Source organism: Rhinolophus sinicus, chromosome 3, assembly GCF_057876585.1.
Source record: "Rhinolophus sinicus isolate RSI-liver-muscle chromosome 3, RSI-T2T, whole genome shotgun sequence".
In the NCBI taxonomy this organism is placed as follows: Eukaryota; Metazoa; Chordata; class Mammalia; order Chiroptera; family Rhinolophidae; genus Rhinolophus; species Rhinolophus sinicus.
In genome coordinates, this window is record NC_142503.1 from 139,227,735 (window position 1) to 139,249,618 (window position 21,884).

At 48.7% G+C, this 21,884-nt stretch overlaps 1 protein-coding gene across 9 annotated transcripts; it reads right to left on the bottom strand.

The window, feature by feature from the left end:
• Positions 1–1,834: 1,834 nt before the first annotated feature.
• Positions 1,835–21,266, bottom strand: CDAN1 (codanin 1). Of its 9 annotated transcripts, XM_074327856.2 has the most exons (29): positions 21,116–21,266; positions 20,418–20,911; positions 19,998–20,204; positions 19,616–19,785; positions 19,376–19,489; positions 19,215–19,293; positions 18,673–18,793; positions 18,385–18,494; positions 17,831–17,920; positions 17,145–17,220; positions 16,417–16,622; positions 8,917–9,037; positions 8,632–8,778; positions 8,362–8,528; positions 7,913–8,000; positions 7,603–7,692; positions 7,353–7,407; positions 7,004–7,137; positions 6,822–6,925; positions 6,423–6,581; positions 6,005–6,068; positions 5,760–5,838; positions 5,426–5,574; positions 4,155–4,262; positions 3,993–4,056; positions 3,646–3,827; positions 3,268–3,375; positions 3,007–3,172; positions 1,835–2,587 (listed from the first exon to the last, which is right to left on the bottom strand). In XM_074327856.2, exons 1-29 carry the CDS (start codon positions 21,203–21,205, stop codon positions 2,577–2,579), a joined length of 3,753 nt encoding a protein of 1,250 aa, XP_074183957.1. In that variant the 5' UTR covers positions 21,206–21,266; the 3' UTR covers positions 1,835–2,576. The 9 variants fall into 9 exon arrangements, 7 of the variants coding, with proteins under 7 accessions (XP_074183957.1, XP_074183960.1, XP_088653302.1 ...); XM_074327859.2 differs by lacking the exon at positions 3,007–3,172 and having other exon boundaries at positions 19,998–20,201; XM_088797176.1 differs by having other exon boundaries at positions 3,007–3,375; positions 19,998–20,201.
• Between the last annotated feature and the right edge of the window lie 618 nt (positions 21,267–21,884).

Here is a 21,884-nt window from a genome sequence, read left to right on the forward strand (position 1 = left end):
CTTTTATTAGTGAAGACTACCCAAGTGTGTCACTTGAGCTCAGAATTTAGCCTGGAGATGACGATGGCAGTAACTCCCTGTGGCCTGGTTTCAAGCTATGCAGTTTACACGGATGTGCTGAGCGCCTCCCAGAGCTCGGCACTGCTGTGAGGCACGTAAATAGCAACCAGATTAGTTGCCCAGTTATAGCCAGCAGTAGCCCAAAAATGAACAATGAGGGAGGATTCCAGAAGTCATTGCCACACCTAACAGTGACCACGGTCCCCTAGAAGGAAGCTCCTGAGCAGGTGTGCAGCTCTGGGGCTTCTGAGGCAGAGCCAGCGAGGGAAATCCGAACATCTGGGTAGCCCAGAGGTGACCTTGGCCCCTTATGAGAGAAGCCACATGCCAGGCGTGAGAGTCAACAACGTAAAGAATATTAACTGAGCCTGATCTTATAGCAAAATGTCAGTGTTAACGATGACCCACAGACCTCCATGGTCAGGATGAAGTCAGATTTTGGTTTAGGCAAGTTTCTCAGACTTCACTGTACAGCAGAATCACCTGAAGAATTTGTTACACCCCAGGCTGAGCCTCACCCCCGAGTTTCTGATTCAGTGGGCCTGGAGAGGGGCCCACACTTTGAAAGCCAGTTTTTAACACTAAAGGGCGAGCAGATGTATAGAAAGGAACCTTGTTAGCTCACTAGCTCATTGGCTGCCTGCACCTGTAATTCCTAGGGCACCTGACTGCCTAGAGTGGGCCTTTAGGGCTCCCGCAGGCCAGCACCGACTTCTGGAAGTGGGCCCGTGCTCAGTGCGGCCTCTAACCAGCATCCTCGGCCTCAGGCTTTCCCATGTGCCTGTCCAGCCCACCTCCCTCGGAGCTGGTGTCTGAAGTAGCTGCTGCTTACCTCGGGCCTCAGCCTCCTGGGGCAGTGCTTTCCTTCAGCCACATCTAATGGGTACAGAAAGATAAAGCATTTCTTAAAGGTGTTTTGGTTCCCAGGCATTCAGAACTTCTGAGTTTCTGTAAAATAAATTGGATTTATAAAGGACAAAGATAAAAGCCTTTGAAAAATAAAGGGATTAAGAAAAAAGGTTCAGACCGTAGAAACTTGTTAAAGGAGTGGGTGGGATGAGCTGAAGGGAAAGGCACAGCCTGACTGGCCAGAGCACCATTAGAGTGGTGATAAAGAGAGCCCCCCACGGGACTCACTATGAGGAAGGGCACCCCCCAGCTTCCCTAAGTCACACGGCAGACGCTTCTAGACCGAGCCTCGTACTCTCCATCGGGTTGCAGAGCTCTGAAATTGTCCCAGAGAAATACACAAGTATGTGTGGACAGACTTTGTAAGCCGTTTCTGCCGGATTCACTGAGTACCTTCTCCTTCCGCAGCAGTGCCTAAAGTTGAGCACACGGCCAAAGTAGAAAAACCGTGACTTTTACAGGAATGAACTTAATGCACATTTATCAAGGCAGTGCTTTCTTAGTCAAAAACCAATGGATGATTTATAGACACGCAGAATGCTTTTGTTCTGAGCCAAATCACCCCCACAGCCCTAACAGAACAAGCATAAGAGCTGCCCCAACATCTGGGTCAGTAGGGAGTATCTGGTGAGTGAAGACCTATCTGAAACATACTAAACCTTTCAAGGGAGTTGCACAGCAGCCAGTACTGTTAGCAATGAGTTAACAGGCCCGCTAGCCTGCAGGGTTTCATGTGCTGGAACATGTCGGCACCGCGGGGGCAAGGCCACTGGTACAGCTCTACCGTCAGCGCCCACCTCCAAGCCGACCCCGAGACTTCTACAGGGAAGAAGCAGGTGAAAATAACTAGACATGAAGCCCTTGGTAAAGAAAAGAGTTTATTTTAAAAAGCTCTAGTGTTCTCCCCTGTGCTTGGCCCCTGGAGGGAGCTAGCGTTGCTCCCTGCACAGGGCTGAAGCCGGGGTGTGCAGGGGGCGAGCCGGGTTTCTGTTGGAGCGCCCCACCTCATCCGTTGTGCACTTTTAAGGAGACAGCAGTCCAGCTCCTGATGGTAAGAAAATGTAGATGCCCAAGATTCATGTTTTAACTTTACTCACAAGTTAAACAGAAGTCATTTGCCTCTGTCATGATTTCCCAAACCACAGCCTTAAGAGACGCTGGGATAGCAGTAAGTGGCGCTTAAGTACACACACGTCATTTCATTTAGTATTCAAGTCCTAAACGCCAGCTTTTCTGCTCTAGGACTGGCGTCTCGAGGCTTTTCCACTACAATCCTGATTCAGGCGAACCTTCCTCCTCCCTCTAGGCAGCGAGCCTGCAGGCGGCCGGGAGGTCAGGCAGCCCCACTTCCTTCACAGGGAGCAGGAGGCCTGATTTCAGGTGCAGCTACTCCCGCACCAGCAGGGGTCAGCAGTGGGCACTTGGGGTGGCAGGGGCTTCCTCCTGAGACACAGGCAGGCTTCTGGTAAGACAGCAGAGCCACTTCCCAGCTTTAACTCTGGGCCAGCACAGTCCCCCGGTTTGGCCGCACCAGCTCACAAGCTCTTAGCTGGGGTTCTGGCATCGGGGGCTCAGCTAGAAACAGGTTGAACAGTGTTGCTAATTCTTCAGAGAAGTCCTACAACAAACAGAAAGATGGTGACAGAAAAGGCAACAAGTAGTTGTTCTTTCTACTAAAAATCAATCCCAGGTATCAAGCCCTAGCTAACCAGTGAGAAGACAACCTAGCTCTTATTTTTTCCCAATTGCCTTCTACACTGAAAAGGACTTGAAGCTTTGTCCCATTAAGGACTCCAGGGTGCTCATGTCTGGCAGGGAGAGTGACCTCTGACGGGAGGCTCAGAACCATCTGGTGAGTACTTATCACCCTTTGAGGACTTAATATGCAATATGTTCATCTTGACAAACCCCAGGAGGTATAAATTATTCCCATTTTATGGGCGGAGAAACTAAGATGCATTCTTTGTCCTAACTAACAACATTAAGTACTAGATGAGATTAAAATCCAGGTTATGGATCTTATAAACCCACACTCACTATGCCATGCTGTTTTCCAACTAGCTGCCTTCCATCTTCCCTTCTCCACTGACAGTCTCTCATACAGTAGCTGCTCAAATGTGAAGAAGGCCCACCAGAACAGCCACTCCATTTCAGGGTGGTCCTGAAGACACTTGACAGAAATCCACTGAGCTCTGGGAAGATGCTAAAAATGCCAGGCACCATCACTTGCCCCCTTTCAGGATAAAAGGGACACATGACACCTGTTCTCTTTCTGGGTAAGTGACGAGGACTCCTTACCCCTGGCCACTGGGCCTCACGGAGGCTGTCCAGGCAGGTCTCTATCTCTGTCCGTCCCATCAGCCCTTTCTCTACCAGCTCCCGGAGCAAGAACAGCAGCAGGTCCCACTGCAACACACATGCAGGAGGTCAGGGAGGCCAGGACTGCGGTGACCCTGACTGATAGGACAGACAGCTGCTCAGCAGGGAGAAGACTTGAGATTAACTAGTAAGGGAGTCCCTTTTAGCATGGAACAGAAAATGAGCACAGCTGCCAGAAAAGGGGGAACCAAGGAAGCAAGGTTGTAACATTTTGGGGGAGGAGGGTGGGCGTAAGAACATGATTCCAGAGGACACAGCCTGCCAGCGCCCCCACCCACCCACCCACCTCTGGCTCACCTCCCTCGGCCGAGTGTCCGCCAGAAGCCCCACGTTTCTTGGGCTGAGCAGCAGCTGCAGTGGAACAGGCACCTGAAAGTCATCCTTCCACAAGGAGAGCAGGACGTGCAGGAGCCTTCGAGCCTGCCCTCTCTCCAGCTGGTGCTGCGCCGGGGGCCCTAAGACAGGAATTTGGTCTGCAACTGTGGGGAGAGGAAAGCCAAGCTTTAAGAAGTGGAGGCAGGGTCACCTGGCCAGCCCCTGGAAGGAAGGAGAGCAGAAGAAAGTTTCATTCCAATCTTGTTCATACCCAACCCTGAGATCGGGGGGATCTGGCAAGAGAGTAAGGTGACAGAAAGGAGCCATACCAAGGAGGGACGCTAACTCCACAGAGCACTTTGCCAGATGCTGCTCGGCAGGTGGGCACAGGAACTGGGGAAAAAGCAAGGAGACCGCGCCCATTAGCACCACAAGAGTGGCAGCCCGGAGCCAGGGCAGCTGTGGTCACAGGCACCGGACAGGACGCTCACCTGGCGGCACCGCAGTGTCTGGCCCAGCTGGCCAAGGAGTTGCTCAAGATGCTCTGGGGATACACCCTCCTCAGGGTCCCGGGGGCCTGAGGCCAGAGAGAGCACATCCTGGAGAGAGCAGGGGCAGAGCCGAGTGAGCCACTGAGAATGTGGCTTGGGGCGGGGATCAGCCAGTGGAGAGAGGCAGACGGAAAAGGAAGACAGGGCCCACGGGGGGACGTGACTGGGCCAAGGAGCCCTTAGACTTGGGGTTAGGGCAGGACAGCACAGCTGGGAGAAGCAACCAAGTGGACAACAACAGAGGGAAAAGATGCAGCAGGTAAGTCGAGGAACCTGCTGCCAGAGTTCAAGAGATGTCACTTGTCTTGGGACAAAGTGGTACCTAGCCAATTCCCAGAGAGCATCTATTCTGAAAGAATTTAGGGGGACCATCCTGTCACATACATGTGATATTTTCTAACCCTCATTCTCTCTGTTCATCTTCTCAGGAGAACCAAGGTTTCAGTACAGAAAGATTATATCAAAAAAATACCAGTAGCTAAAGGCCAGTTACCCTTTTCTTCTCCTTACATGCTCTCCAATTTCAGTCATTCCTTCTTAGTGCCTAGACCAAATCTTTACTTACACTACTACCCATAGACCAGGGCAAAACTAAATAGTTTAGGCTTCACAGGCCATAAGTTCTCTGCCCCAGCTACTCAGCTCTGGGCCACAGCACAAAAGAAGCCCTAGGCAATTTGTAAATGAACAAACTGACCATGTGCCAGTAACACCTTACTTACAAAACAAGGAGCAAGCTGGATTTGGCCCACGGGCTGTTTGCTGACCCTGGCTCTAGACAGGTTTTGATTTAAAAAAATCAAGTTAAAAGCACTGGTTGATTATTTTTCTTGCCTGTAACTAAACAAGCATCACCTTCCACATAGAACATTTCTGAAATCACACCCGGTACCAAGTGACTGCCTCTTAAGGACTTTCCTAATACACTGGACAGCCATTCACCACCCACCCCCATTATCACCTGTGGAATATGTATTTAGCCAAACATTTTCATATCTATTTCCCTTTTTCGGTAATTCAAGTACCGAAATGCGAAGAACAATTAGGAAAGCCATTCAGTTCAGCCCTGTCCTACCTCATTCCATTCAGGACCAAACCAAATGGGAACTAGCTGTACAACACACAAAGCTGACAGACACGCAAAAGGAGGGAGGCCAGGAAAAGAGCAGGGAGTGGGGGAGGGGAGCCGAGGGGAGTAGGGAGCCGTGTACTTTGATCTCGGAGATGAGGTGGGAGGGGAGGGGAGCGTGGTGCTCACAGGCACGGGGGCAGCCCCTCCGCTCCCCCCGGGCAGCCGGTTCAGGACCCTGGGCTCGAAGCACACGGCTCACTGCAGCTTTCACTTCTCTCCTGATGAGCGCTGTGGGTCAGAGGGAGAACAGAAAAGGGGTGACCAGAGCAGCCCCGCGCGGGCTTACCATGCCTACACGTCCCCAGCGCCGTTTCCAGCGGGCTGAGTCCCATCTCCCCAACTCGGCCTCTAGCTTCCTGCCCGTCCACTTCTGGAAAAGGCAACTGGTCAGCCAGCCCTTGCCTACACCTTACCTGTGACGTTGGCTGACAACCAAGCGCAGGCTTTCTCTGTTGCAAGCCCCACAGCAATGTTCTCTGCGCTGCTTAGAACCTGTGACAGAAGGACTGCAGAGTCAGGGCCAGGGGAGGGCTGGGGACGATGACGCATGCCCAAGTCCAGGCTGAGCCACCCCGCAGCAGCCCCACGTACACACGCGCACACACGCACCTCCCCACCAACCGCCCACCCGCTAGCTCCAGGCCACCTTCCTACGTACAGCAGCCGGGGTCTCTTCGGGAAGCAGTGCTCGCACGGCACCAGGGCTCTTCCTTTGGCAGAACCTGAGGGGAGACAGAGGAGGTCAGTGATGTCTTCACAGCAGGACGTGTCCCGAGTGCACCAATCACAGCAGTGGGGCTGCTCTGTCTCGGGGAAGCGCTGCCAGCCCTCGGCCCCACCCCAGTGCTGGGGGCCACGCCCCGACCACCTGCTCTTCCAGTTCAACTTGGACTTTGCGTCCCCAAAACCCTGAAGTCAAAGAGCCTGCAGAGGAGGCAAACGGAATGAATGAAGGAAGCAGGGTGGGAAGAGGACATGGAATCAGGGATATGAGTGTGAAGGGGGGGAAGGTCAGAAAAGCAAAAGCTTAGAGGTGAGTGGAGACCAGAGCGTGCAAACAGACTGGCATCTCTTACTCCCGCCCCTGGGTCAATGCCTGGGCCCCATGGGGGCACAGCTGGGAACACAGGATCTCCAACAGCTGGGCTGGGTCTCCGCCTTCCTGTCCCTGTGTCACCAGCTGCTCTTGAAGAAGCGACTCTGCCTGGCGCACCAGATCTGCCACCAGCGTGGCCCTGTAGCAGGGACAGCAATGTTTGGAGGTAGTTGGAAGGGTTGGATCAGAAAGGGGCTGCAAATTCAAGAAAATCTGGTCAGAACTCACTTCAAACAATGTTAGGAATTTTAAGCCTTCCCCCATATTGTCCACAGTGCCCCCACCGTCCCCCCAACTGACTTTCCTCAGCAAGAGGATGTTAGGAATTAAAGGGGAAAATGGTATGGGAATGAGCCTGGGACCCTCAATCCGCACTTACTTGATATGTTTGACACAGTTAGAGCCAATTCTCTCTGCCACGAACTCCACAGTCCTGCGCAGGGAGGGCGGCTGGTTGTGGAAAAAGGCTTGGGCCAGCTGTGCCTATGGGGAGGGGGCAGTGCAGTGAGAGGTCCCTCTCCCTTCCCCACTGGCCGGCCCCGACTCCTCCCCGCCCCTTACCTGCAGTCCCTGCGTGGTGCGTGGAGGCCGGGCTCCCAGGACGGTGGTGGTGGTCGGGGTGATTTTTCTCACGAAGCCCCCACTCCGCCCACTGCTGCCCGATACCCATGAAGCAAGCAGTTTGCGGAGCTCTCCTGCATCAGGGAAGACCACGGGCTTAGTTCCAGAACTCACACCCCACCCTAAGCATCATGGACTTGAAGCATTTGTAGAGAAAAGAGTCTGAGGCACCTGGGAGTGCCTAGGAATAGAACAACATATTAAGGTGTTAGGCCATGGGGTGCCTTTTGGGTACTCATGAAGGGACAGGCTAAGGACTAAGGAGCACTGGGCGGGGGAGCATCCTCACCAATATAAGGGCAGCAGGTGTAGAGCAGTGGCTGGTCCACCACAGGCATGTCGTCCTGCGGGAGAGAAGAGGCCAGAGCTGGCAGGCAGGCAGGCTTCTTCCTTCTCAGTGGGCCACAAACGGGACAATCAGGTGTAAGCCTTCTATGAGAGTTCAGTCTCTATCTTGGCTTATCTCCTGCTGGGCCTCAGACAGCCTGCTTCCTTTATTCCTGTGAACCCCATGGCACTGGCTGGACCCCAACACTTACCAAGCCATGCTCTGAAACTACTGCGTCCAACTCAAAGGCATCCAACTGACCCTCTTCCAGAAAGAAGAGGTCCTCAGGGACTGTGGGAATCTGGCAAGACATCAGGGCAGTGCAAGTTTCAGTCAGCCTTCAGAGCTGCTCCACACCTTCCACCTCATGGCTCCAGGGTCCGGGCAATCTTCCTCTGAACACATGGTACTTCCCACACCTCTGACCCTTCATCCTCTGGCCCCGACCTTCATCAGACTTCGACATCCTCCCGCCCCCCACCTCCAGCCATAGTGGCCGCCCCCTCCTTCTGTCCACCAACCTGGAACAGCCAGCCCAGGACAGCAAGCAGCAGCAGCTTGTTCAGGAAGCACATCTCCCCTTCACCTGCCTTCGACAAGACCAAGCTCCTAAAAGGTAAATAAGGGTGTCAGCTAAACTGTGCAAAGGAAGAAATGGAATGGAGTTAAAGAAAGCTACGCTTGGGAAGTTAATTCGCAAAAGTAGACCTAAAAGCGCCTGCTGCTGTGGGGGTCCAGGAGCTCCTCAGTGCCCCCTCCCAGACCTGTACATCCTCTTGGCTGGGCTACAATAGGAATAGAAAAGGGCCAATGAAATAGCAAAGTGCCAGTGTCTGTCTCTCCTTGTGGACCAAATCCTGCCTGTCCCAAGGGCTGGTTATGGCGGTGCTCCCACGGGAAGCACAGGCTGCTCAACCCTCTGTATAAGCAGCAGCCTCAGCAAGGCTCTGCCTGCACCCATTCCACTCACCGATGGAGGTGGTGCAGGAGAGAGAAGACGCTGCGGTAATAGTCCAGCATGGGCACAATATGGTCAGCGAGAGACAGGAACTCCACCAACCAGGGCACTGTGAGCACCGCCCGGCGTGCACGCAGCCCCTGCTGCAGCAGAGTTCGCACGTCCAGGGCTGGGGGCACCTGGCAGGGCCAGAACACAGTCAGTGGGCAGGTCCTGGGGTGCCCTCTAACTCCAGGGCCTTGCAGCTCCTCCCAGCTCCCTCCTTACCGAGCCCCCATTCACCTGGCTCCTCAGGGCCAGAATGGAGTCCTGGAGCTCACGGGTCGGGGGTGGTTCAGACCCCCGGTATGGCAGGAAAGCCACAAAGCCCAAGAATTTAGCAAGAAGCCTCAGGCTGAGCAGCACCACAGCAAACTGCCTCCGTTCACCCTGTAGGGAATCAGGGAAGTAAAGGGTCCTCAGCGTACGACTTCTAGAAGAATTACAAATTTGTTATAAAGTTCTTCTTGAAAATACCCCTTCCTTCCTAGGTCAGAACCCCTTCAATTCCCTGTTCTGTTTTCTAACCTGCCAGTCCACGTCTGACTCCCCATCTTCATCACTAGGCTCGGGCTGAGGCAGAAGAAGGCCGTTGAGCTCCCGTATCTTCAAACTCAGACTATCCATGAGATGCTGATTAAACTGGAAGCTAGGGGAGCAAAAAAAAGGTACTGGAAGAGGTGTAAGAAGAACCAGAATAGAGAAGAGGGGCTCCAGACAGAAAGGTTCAGTTGGGTTGAGAGGGGAGGCCAAGGAGCAATGAGGTTACTACCTACGTGGGTGAAAGAATGAGAAGGAGAGGTTAAGGTCAAGGGGACAGAGTGGTAAACGCTGTGCTCACTAGCTCCCAGGACCACATCAAAATTATAAGTAAATTATAGAACAACTATCATTGAGAACCATCTAAAACCTAGCTAAACAGAAGTCCTACAACCAAGGATATAAAGAAGCCAGGCCAAGACTGGGAGGAGGGGTGGACTGTGGGGCACTTAAGGATCAGGAGGAGTATCTTGGCTGTGGAAGCCCCCCTGAGGAGTGAGAGTCCAAACCCCACAGAGCAGCTGGCGTTGGCATGCCCTTTACCCTTGCTAAGGGACCCCATGCCCAGTACAAGTTGTAACTCTTCTCCATTTTCATTTTAACTCCCATCAGGTGGCCCCATCATGCCTGGCATAAGTGGCAGCCAGTCTTGGATTGGAACGTAGCTCCACCTAAATGACAACAGCCTGGCACAGTAGCAACATAATGCAGATCACTTTGGAGCTCCCACCAGGCAGCCCCAAGCTAGGCACAAATGGTAGCTGACCTTGGCCCGTACCAGAGCCCATACCAAGAGGCTCTGGAACCAACACACCTGGTGGCCAGCTTCAGACCACAACAGAGCAGCACCCAACCAGCTCCACAAACGACACACCTGAAGGGAAGACTCAGATGGCACCAGAGTCCCACTAAAGTGACTCTCAGGCCATGGAGTCAGCCTCTGAACAAAAACCTGTCCACTACAGTCATGGTCAGCCTCCACTGCCAATCAGCCTGAGGGTCAATCCCACCCACTGATGTGCAAATAGCAATCAAGGCTCAACTACAAGAGGAGGGCACACACAACCCACACAAGGGACATGCCCGGAGCACCCAGCCCAGGTGTTCGGAAGATTATGCCACTGGGTCTCACAAGATTCCCACTACACAAGGCTGCTCTGCCAATACTGGGAGATGTAAGAGATCTACCTAATACATAAAAACAAACATAGGGAGGCAGCCAAAATGAGAATATAAAGACACATGTCCCAAATGAACAGAACAAACCCCAGAAAAAGAACTAAACAAAATGCAGACAAAGAATCTACAGATACAGGGTTCAAAACATTGGTTATAAGGATGCTCAATGAGTTAGGGGAAGAATAGATTATCTCAGTGAGAACCTCAAGAAAGAGACAGAAACCATATAAAAGAACCAGTCAGGACTGAAGACTACCATAACTGAAATGAACAATAAGTTAGAGGGTATCAAGAGCAGATTAGATGAAGCAAAGGATCAAACCAGCGATCTAGAAGACAAGGTAGTGGAAAATACTCATTTGGAACAGAAAAAAAAAAAAAAAATGAGGATAGTTTAAAGGACTTCTGGGACAACATCAAGTGTAACAACATTTGAGTATAGGGGGTACCAGGAGGAGAAGAGAGGGAAAAAGGGATTGAAAACCTATTTGAGGGGGGAGGGGGAGCTCACACAGTGTGAGGGATATAAATGATAAACGTCTAAGTATTGCTTTGTCTTGTGCACCTGAAACTAATAAAAAAAAAAGAAAACCTATTTGAAGAAATATGGAGGGAAAACTTCCTTAACTTGGTGAAAGAAATAGACATATAAGCCCACACAGCACAGAGTCTCAAACAAGATGAACCCAAAGAGGCCCACACCAAGACACATCATAATTAAAATGCCAAAGGCTAAAGGCAAAGAGAATCTTGAAAGTAGCAAGAGAAAAGCAGTTAGTTACCTACAAGAGAGCTCCCACAAGACTATCAGCTGATTTCTCAACAGAAACTTTGCAGGCTGGAAGGGACTGGCATAAAATATTCAAAATGATGAAAAGTAAAGACCTAAAACAAGATTACTCTATTCAGCAAGGCTATCATTTAGAATTGAAGGATAAAGAGTTTCCCAGAGAAGAAAGAGCTAAAGGAGTTCATCACCACTAAACCAGTATTATCAGAAATGCTAAACGGATTTCTTTAAGAAGATCAAAAATATGAGTAAGAAAATATAGGAAATAAAAAAATTCTCACTGACAAAGCCAAACACTCAGTAAAAGCAGTGGATCAACCAACTATAAAGCTAGTACAAAGATTAAAAGGCAAAAGTAGGAAGATCCTATGTAATTACAACAATAAGGGATACACACACACACACACACGCAGAAAAAAGGATAACAAAAACATAAACATGGAGTAAAAACCGTAGTGATTTTAGAATGTGTTCAAACTAAAGTGACCATAAAACATAAAATAGATTTCTATAAACATAGCTTGGTATATATAAAGCTCATGGTAACCACAAGCCAAAAATCTACCAGAGATATAGAAGAAATAAAGAGAGGAACCAAACACAACATTGGAGAAAGTCATCAACATATAAGAGAATAAGGAACAGAGAACTGCAAAGACAAGCAGAAAACAATAAAAATGTCATAACTACACACTTGTCAATAATTAGTTTAAATGTACATGGACTAAATGCACCAATCAAGACATTGGGGTAGCTGAATGGATTAAAAAAACAAGACCTGTACATATGCTGCCTACAAGAGACCCAGTTCAGATGGAAAGACACACAGACTGAGAGTAAAGCCATAGAAAAGCGTATTTCATACACATGGAAATGAAAAAAAACCTGGGGTAGCAATACTTAGGCAAAACAGATTTTAAAAAAGGGTTGTAAGAAGAGACAAAGAAGGGCATTTCATAATGATAAAGGGATCTAACAATAGGATATATAACAATAGGATATATAACCCTTGTAAACATTTATGCACCCAATGTAGGAACACTTAAATATATAAAGCAAATACTGACGGACATAAAAGGTGAGATCAATAGCAATACAGTAATAGTTGGGGACTTTAAAACCCCATTGACATCAATAGCTAGATCAGCCAGACAGAAAATCAGCAAGGAAGCTCTGACCTTAAATGCCACATTATACCAGATGGACTTAATTGATATTTTTAGGACATTTCACCCAAAAGAAGTAGACTATACGTTCTTTTCAAGCACACATGGAACATTTTCCAGGACAGACCACATGTTAGGCCACAAAACAAATCTAAATAATTTAAGAATACTGAAATCATACTAAGCGTCTTCTCTAATCACAACGGTATGAAACTAGAAATCACCAGAAAACTGAAAAGCACACAAACACGTGGAAGCTAAATAACATGCTACTAAATAATGTTAACAAGATCAAGAAAGAAATCAAAAGATACCTTGAGACAAATGATAATGAAAACACAATGACCCAAAACCTATGGGACACAGTCAAAGCAGTTTTAAGAGGAAAATTCATGGCAATACAGGCCTACTACATGAAACAAGAAAAATCTTAAATAAACAACCTAACCTTACACCTAAAGGAACTAAAGAAAGAACAAAGCCCAAAGTGAGAAAAAGAAAGGAAATAAAAAAGATCAGAGTGGAAATAATCAAAATAGAATCTATGAAACTATAGGAAATATCAATGAAACCGAGAGCTATTTCCTTGAAAAGCATAAACCAGTCAGAAAAGAAGACTACAATAAAACGGATAAACCTTTACGCAGACCACCAAAAAAAAAAAAGGGCCCAAATAAATAAAATCAGAAATGAAAAAGAAGGTACAACCAACACCAAAGAAATACAATGGATTTAATACAAAGAAAATACTACAATCAATATATACGGACAACCTGGAAGAAATGAATAAATTCCTAGAAACATATGATATTTCAAGACTGAATCAGAAAAAAAAATAAGAAATCTGAACAGACTGAGAATTGCTAATGATATTGAATCTGTAATAAAAAAATTCCTAACAAAAGCCATGGACCAGATGGCTTCACAAGTGAATTGCAACAAACATTTAAAGAAGAATTAACACCTATCCTTCTCTGTTCCAAAAAATGTAAGCGGGAAGGCGCCTAAACTCATTTTATCAAAATCAGGCAAAGGCACTACAAAAAAAGAATATTATAGGCCAATATCCCTGATGAACATATATACAAAAATCTTAAACAAAATATTAGCAAACCAAATTCAGCAATACCTTAAAAAAAAATCATACACCATGATCAAGTGGGATTCATTCCTGGGATGCAAGGTTGGTTCAATATCTGCAAATGAATTAACATGATACTCCACATAAACAAAATGAAGGCTAAAAATCATATGATCATGTCAATAGATGCTGAAATAGCATTTGATAAAAATCTAACATCCATTTATAATAAAAACTCTCAGCAAACAGGAGATAGAGGCAACATACCTCAACATAATAAAGGCCATATATGACAACCCCTAGCTAAACATCACACTCAATGGTGAAAGCTAATAGATTTTTCTTTAAGATCAGGAAAAAGACAAAGGTGTCCACTCTCACCACTTTTATTCAACATAGACTTGGAAGTTCTAGCCACAAAAATGAAACAAATAAAAGGCATCCAATTGAAAAGGAAGTAAAACTGGCATTACTTGAAGATTACATGATACTTTATATAAAGAGAACCCTAAGGAGTCCACCAAAAAACTATTAGAATAAAAAAATTCAATAAAGAAGCAAGTTACAAAATTAATATTCAGAAATTGGTTGCATTTTTATATATTAATAACAAGCTATCAGAAAGAGAAATTAAGAAAACAATCTCATTTATAACTGCATCAAAAAGAATAAAATACCTAGGAACAAATTTAACCAAGGAGGTAAAAGACCAGTACTCAGAAAACTGTAAGACATTAAAGAAAGAAACTGAAGGAGATACAAATAAATGGAAGCATATACCATGCTCACGGATGGGAAGAATTAACATTGTTAAAATGTCCACACTACCCAAGGCAATCTATAGATTCAATGCAATCCCTATCAAAATACCAATGGCATTTTTCACAGAAGTAGAACAAATAATTCTAAAATTTATATGGAACTACAAAAGATGCCAAATAGCCACAGCAATCCTGAGAAAGAACAACAAAGTTGGAGGTATGCCACATGAATCAAACTATATCACAAGGCTATAGCAATCAAAACAGCATGGTACTGGCATAAAAACAGACATACACATTAGTGGAACAGAATAGAGAGCCCAGAAATATACCCAGGCATATAGGGTCAATTAATCGATGGCAGAGGCAAGAATACACAATGAGGTAATTAATGTCTTTTCAATAAATGGCGCTGGGAAACCTGGACAGATATATTCCCCCCCCAAAAAAAAAACGAGAGAGGAAAGAAACTAGACCACTTCCTTATACCATATACAAAAATAATCTTAAAATTGATTAAAGACTTAAATGTAAGACCTAAAACCATAAAACTCCTAGATGAAAATACAGGCAGCAAACTCTGTGACATCATTCTTAGCAATATTTTTTGGAAATGTCTCCTTCAACAAGGGAAAAAAAAGAAAAAAATAAACGGCACTACACAAACTAAAAAGTTTTTGCACATTGAAGGAAACCATCAACAAAATGAAAAGACAACCTACTGAATGGCAGAAGGTATTCACCACTGATACATCTGATAAGGGGTTAATATCCAAAATATATAAGGAACTCCTACAATTTAACACGAAAACCACAAACAATCCGATTAAAAAATGGGCAGAGGACATGAACAGGCATTTCTCCAAAAAGGACATACAGATGACCAATAGACATATGAAAAGATGCTCAATGTCACTAATCATCAGGGAAATGGAAATTAAAACCACAATATCACCACACAACTCTCAGAATGGCTGCCATCAATAAATCAACAAACAATTGTTGGCAAGGATGTGAAGAAAAGGGAACCCTCATACACTTTTGGTGGGATTGTAAATTGGTGCAGCCACTATGGAAAACAGTTCCTCAAAAACTGTGGAGGTTCCTCAAAAAATTAAGAATAGAACTACCATATGACCCAGCAATTCCACTACCGGGTATTTACCTAAAGAAATCCAAAACACTAACTTGAAAAGATATATGCCCCCCTATGTTCACTGCAGCATTATTTACAGTAGCTAAGATGTGGAAGCAACCCAAGTGTCCATCAATAGGCAAACGAATGAAGATGTAGTACATATATACAATGGAATATTACTTAGCCATAAAAAACGAAATCTTGTCATTTGTTACAACATGGAGGGACCTAGAGGGTATTATGCTAAACGAAATAAGTCAGAGAAAGACAAATACAACATGATTTCACTTATATGTGGAATCTAAAAAACAAAAATGAACAAACAAAACAAACTCACAGATACTGAGAACAAACTGATGGTTGCCGGACGGGCAGGGTGTTGGAAGATGAGTGAAAAAGGTGAAGGTATTAAGAATAAATTGCCAGTTATCAAAACACTCATTGGGATGTAAAGTACAGCATAGGGAATATACACGTCGGACAATTAAGTTCGCGAACTTTGTTGCAACAATGTTGCTAACCTTTTTTGATATCAGAGGGATTATTCATTATGAATTTGTACCATCTGGACAAACAGTTAACCAACTTTACTACTTGGAAGTGCTGCAAAGGCTGCATGTAAAAGTTAGACGACCTGAACTTTTCGCCAACAATTCATGGCTCTTGCATCACGACAACACACAGAACTGTCTGAGAGGGAATTTTTAGCAAGTAAACAAATAACCGTATTGGAACACCCTCCCTACTCACCTGATCTGGCCCCCAATGACTCCTTTCTTTACCCAAAGATAAAGGAATATTGAAAGGAAGACATGTTGATGACATTCAGGATATCAAGGGTAACACAACAACAGCTCTGATGGTCATTCCAGAAAAAGAGTTCCAAAATTGCTTTGAAGGGTGGACTAGGCACTGGCGTCGGTGCACAGCTTCCCAAGGGGAGTACTTCCAAGGTGACCATAGTGATATTCAGCAATGAGGTATGTAGCACTTTTTCTAGGATGAGTTTGCAAACTTAATTACCGGACCTCGTAGTCAATAATATTATTTTAACTATGTATCACTTCAGGTGGGTACTAGACTTATTGGGTTGATCACTTTGTAAGTTATATAAATGTCTAAGCACTATGTTGTACACCTGAAACTAATGTAATATTATATGTCAGGTGTAATTGAAAAATAATAAAGAATTAAAAAAAAAAAAAGACTGAGAAGGAAAATGGAGGCAGAAAGAGAAGCTAAAGGAAGCCCAGATATCACTCTGTCCCACCCTATTATATTCCAGGCAAAGGAGAGAGAACTGTCTGCCCTTCTGGGAAGACAAACCTCCCCTGGCCTCTGCCTCACCCCCAACAAGACACAGGGACCTTTACCTGCTGGCACTCAGGATGAAGTCCCTGAAGAATCCCTGGCAGCCTGGGAAGGAGGGGGGTGGGCAAGGCCCCCCACTGCTCTGAGGGGCCGCAAGCCGTTCCTGTAGGCGCCGCAAGCGCCCCAGCTTATCAGCTCCAAGCATACTTAACACATCTGGAGCCTCACCCAGGACAGTGCCCCCAGCTCCACCAGGGCTCTGACACATCTGGGGTTGGGGCAAGAGGAGAGAAATAAAAAAACCAGTAAGTTTCTCTGGAAAGGACTGAACAAAATAAAGAGGAAGTAATAAACATTTATGGAATGCCAACCCTCTATCATGTACCATAGATACATTTTTCGAGGTAGGGATTATATTCTTTTTTACAGGTGAAGAAACTGAAATGGCAAGATTAGACATTTGCCTAGATTCACTAGAGCTAGGATTTGAAACCAGGCCCATCTGAGTCCTAGGATCACGCTCTTTCTACCACAGCACAAATCAAGGGCAAGGAAGTAGTGCAGGGCTGAAGGCAGGCAGGGGATAGAGGGCGTCTGAGGGGGCCCAGGGAGGTGGGGGTGCACTCTGATTCCTCTCTGGCTGCCCAAGTTTCAACCACCACCCAAAGAGCAGACCTCCTGTTCAAACTCCGGCCTAGGACCTGCCCAGCTGTCCACCCGATCCCACAGTGCTTGGCTGCCTGTAATGCCTACTCTTCACTGTAAATTAATATCCTGCTGAGGCTTTTACCTGGAGAAGTTGCTTTTGGAAAAGTCGAACAAAATGACTGTGGCTGCAGGCTGCAGAGAGCTGGCCCATCATGGCTCTGAGGAGTAAGAGGCAGAAATGGAGTATGAGGGCAGGAGGGAAGGGGAAAAAGCTCTCAGAGAACAAGCCAATCCTTGAGCCTTTCAGCCCTTTACTGGGGCCTTGAGCAGCCCTGTGCCAGAGCTGGCCAGCACAAGGATGTAGGGAAAGGGAAGGGACCCTCCTCAGCACGGAGTTCCCTTCAAGGCTAAAGATGCACTCAGCCAAACAAGAAATATCATCCCTCTAATCTTCAGTCTACCCTGAGCCACGTAGAAGGCAGACCACTGAACAGAGGAGATTCTTTCTGCATCCTAGTTATCCAGCTCTGCAAAGTTATTAGAATTGCCAAAGTAGACAATGGAGAAAATGGTGTTTGGAAAAGGTCTAACCAATGACTTGGGCCAAAATTCAAGCCACCTGGAGGAAGAGCTTTGCACCTTTCCGCGCATTCCCCACCACCGAACCAGTACAAGTCATTTCTTCGAGGAAGAACTGGAGAGATGAAGGATAGAAGATAACAACTTTGGGCTGGCAGGAGTGGGAGAAGCCTTTCTCCAATCAGCTACCCAAGCACCACTGAGCTGCTCACTGCTAAAAGCAGTAGTGGCCGGTGTGTGAGCACCTACCTGATCCTGCTGCCCAAGCCCTTCTCAAAGTCCCAGCCAGGCTCCTCATGACGGTCTTCCCACTCGCGAAGCACCTCATAAAACACATCCCTGACAGACACACAAGAACGCCTGATCAACGGAGGCGCAGCTGACCTCATTGCCAGCTGCTCTAAGTCCATCCCAGGAGCACATTCCCTAGCTCAGAAGAACTGAGGACAGGACTAGCCCCATTCTTTTTCCAAAGTTCTCTGCAGGATGGTCATGCTACCACCCAGCAGGAGCACACCACATGTTTCACGTACTTCTGTGTGTAGTGGCAGTTGATTTGGCTCTCACTTTTCTGAGAACCCTGTGACTAAAATCATACACCTGTGAGAAGCCTGCTAAGGTCAGAGGTTCAAGTCCATGGCATGAAACAGGATGACGCTGTGATGGTTGGCAGGAAAGGCCTGTTGGTGCTAAACCACCACCTGTTAGTGCCAAACTTTATTTTCTATGAAAATGACATAGGTTGCCTATCCCAAAGTAAATGCGGCCTCATACCCTCCCCCAAAATTCCCTTTTCTTATCACCTCTGTTTTTTAAAAGTATGAAAGGCGCGGTCACTGGAGAAGTTGGCACGATTGTCCGTTTCTGGCTGAAAGGAGACAGCTTGAACAGAGGGTGGCATCGCCAGAGAGACCTAAAATACGGCAGTGACATTAGGGATAGAAGCCTGCAGAGTACATGCTCAGACAACTCCATCCCTGTATTCCTGCTCACAGTTAGCCCAGAGGCCTTAGCACTGTGAGCTGGGCTGCCTGAATTATGAGGCTGGGGGTCGGGTCGGGGCTAGCAGATGTGTAAGATGGGGTCACTACCTTGGCAACACTGCCCTCATAGGCAGCTCGGAGGCGGCCTTGCAGAGCTGGTGAGAAGCATAGCAGCCGCTCATTCTCAGCCAAAAGCTTCAAGGTCCCTTTGTCCAGGCAGGAAAGAACTCTACAAGGTCAAGAGCATATATGATTGAGAATGGGACACACACCGCAAATAGGAAGCTGCCATTTGCATACCACACAGAGCATTATCTGGAGCAGGGAACAGGTATGAGTATGTAAGTCAAAACCATGGGCCAAGGATTAAAGATGATAGAACCAAATGGGGAGGAAATGAGATATTATGGAGCAGGGAGCAAGAGAGCAGGACAGGAGCATTCGATATTAACCCAAAGGTCAGCCACTGAGACCACAGTCTGAGTCTTTCAAGGGCTAAATTCATAACCTTGACACAAAATTAAAGGTTACTTGTAAGAAAAGGTCCAGGGTCACTGTATTTGTGTTAAGCACAAGCATGCACCCCAAGTGGCTAGAGAACCAAGGGGACAATGGGAATAGGCTCAAATGCCTCTGCTGGGGAAACTCACTGAAACTGATGCTCCAAAACCTGCACTGCAAAGAAGACACAATCATGGATGCTCTGGAAGAGTGGGCTTTCCAGGGAATCTAGAAGGATAGTACCAAGCTGTCAATTAAGAATTATTCCATCTCCTGATCCCATTTCTCAAAAAGAGGCTTGCTCACTGACCTAGGGCTCCTGGACTCAGTTCAAGGTCACTGCCCTTGGCAGCCACCATCCTCCGGGCAGTAAGGAGCTGAAGGACGAAGAAAAGCTCCAAGAAGAGGTTTGGCACCAGATTTTCTGGATACAAAGAGAAACCCCAGCATATTGGGCACCATTCAGAATCAAGCCTCAGTTCTACATGCCTCATCAATTCTCTTACCCTCTAGCTCTATAAGTATCCCAGCGCCCTCTGCTCTCACTCACCTGCAATGCATGAAGAGTAGACGAGGGCTACCAGCTCCAGGCGCTGGCGGAAAGACACTTTGGCAGGGTTAGCGGGTTCAGCTGTGAGGTTTCCTGTCCGACTGGGGAGGGGAGACCCCGATTCTGAGGTGGGACAGGAGGGAGCAGGTGACTGTTGCAGGTGCTTAGAGCTATGGAGATGGAAGAGAGAGGTCATGAGCAGTCAGCTTGGCTTCCCCTCCACAGCCACACTCAGGTTCCTCCAGAGAGGACATCCACAGCCCAGGAGAGACCCAGGGTTGAGCGGGGGGAGGAAGGGCAAAGTGGAAATCAATCTTAGGGAAAAGCCCTGCAGATCCCCACAGGAAGAAAGCCAACATCCCAGGAAGCGGCAAGGCCGTACCGCTCCTTCCTGAGCATCTCCCGCTCCTCTTGCAGACTTCTGCACCCTGGGGGAAGGCCATGGCCCCAAGGGCTACAGTTCAGGGCTAAAGGTTGGGAACTGGGGACACAGTTGATTGGGGGTGAGGTGAAGCAGGTCTTGGGCTTGGAGAGTGACCGCTCTTCGCTCACCGGAGTTGGGTTGATCCTGCGTGAAGGCTTCGTCCTGCTGAGAGTAGCCACAGTTTTTTCCCAAATTCCCATCTTCAAGCATCCACACCAGCTGAGGCCCTTGCAACACGCCCCTCATCATTGTAATTATCTCCTCCCCAATCTTCCAGCTATTCCCACGCTCTACTACGGAGCACCCAGTCCTAATTTAATGACTCCCCTTAGTACAGCCTTTGTGCCACCCATCTCCTGGATGAAAGCTGATTCTCACCCTGCAGGGCCGGGCGGAACGGAGCCTACGGGAGGGAACTCCTCCAGGTTGCTGAGGTTTGGCGGATCAGAGCGCATGAGGCTGGGGCTGCCGGGGCTGCCTGAGGCCCTAGGCCTCCGGCCCCCAGCCCAACACAGACTCTCCCCGCTGAACCCCTCCTCCAAACTACCAGGGCCGCGGCCACCTCGCTCGCGGGCCGGCCCCGGGCCCCGCCTCCTGCCCCCGCGGCGGGCCGAAGGGGCCTCGGCTGGGGCGGCGGCGCTCGGAGACTCGGTCGGAGGGAAGAGCTGGCTGCGCGCCCCGCGGCCGCCCCGCGGCTGGCCCCCGGGCCTCCCTGGCAGGGCTGCCGAGGAGCCCGGGGCCTTGGCGGGGGTTGGGGGGCCCTGCGGGAGGACGCGGCTGCTCTGCTCCCTCAGGAAGTTCAGCAGAAACGGCACGAATTCCTTCCGCAGTGGCCGGAGTGAGTGCAGCGCGGCCGCCTCCCCGAAGTCATCCTGAAGGAGAAGCAGCGAGGGGCGAGAGGGTCAGCAGCTAGCCGGGGCCCGCGATCAGCCGGACGGCCCCGGCAGAGGCCCCTCGTTGGAGCGCACTCGGCCCAGGCTGACAGGCAGTCCCCCTAGAGCAAGGGGATCCAAGCGGTGGTATCTCCCGCGAAAAGCAGATTCGGGCCGGGCCTGGGGGCGTGTCGGCCCTGTTACCTCTGAACTCTGGGTGCTGTGCGCGATCCACCGCACAGCGGCTGTGACCGACACCTCCTCTCGCAGTAGCGACTCCAAAACGGCCGCCATCCCGGTCGGGGCGCTCAGAGGCGATTGCGCAGGCGCCGGCGCACCGCGGGCGGCCTGGGAGGGGCGGGGCCAGGGACGAAGGGCGACCGTTGGGCAGCAGGGCGGAGGGGCGGCGCCGAGGGCGGAGGGGCGGGGCCGGCGGCGGCGACGGCCCGCGGCGGCGGAACTTCCCCAGGCTGAGGCTTACCTCAGGCCTTCAGTCAAGGCCGCGGGCTGTGTCCCCGAAGACAGGTTTGATGGTCTGCGAAATGCAGCCGCACCGCTATCGCCCCTGCACCGAGGGGCGACCTGCCGGGTCTCGGGGACGCGGCCCGGGAAAGCGAGGGGCCGGGAGAGCAGCCAGACGGTAGAGGTGAATAATTCTCTGGAGACACCTGCCAATGCCTTCTGCGATAAACACATTCTTTTCTTTCAAGAGTTTAATAAGTTTTCTAGATTCAACCTTAATCACCCCAAAAAAAGTAAAGATGAAGTTAGCCTAACCTTGCCCTTGTCTTTCTCACAGGCTGAGTTTTCAGGCCCCCGGCCCATGCGGTGCCCAAAGGTTTTCCAGCACTGGAACTGACCATTTACGACTTTGGGCCAGGGTGGCTTTGTACAATCCTCAGCCACAACCGTTCAAGTGACTCGGGTCACCCTGCACACAGAATCACTTGTCTGCATCTTTACCTCCCTTACA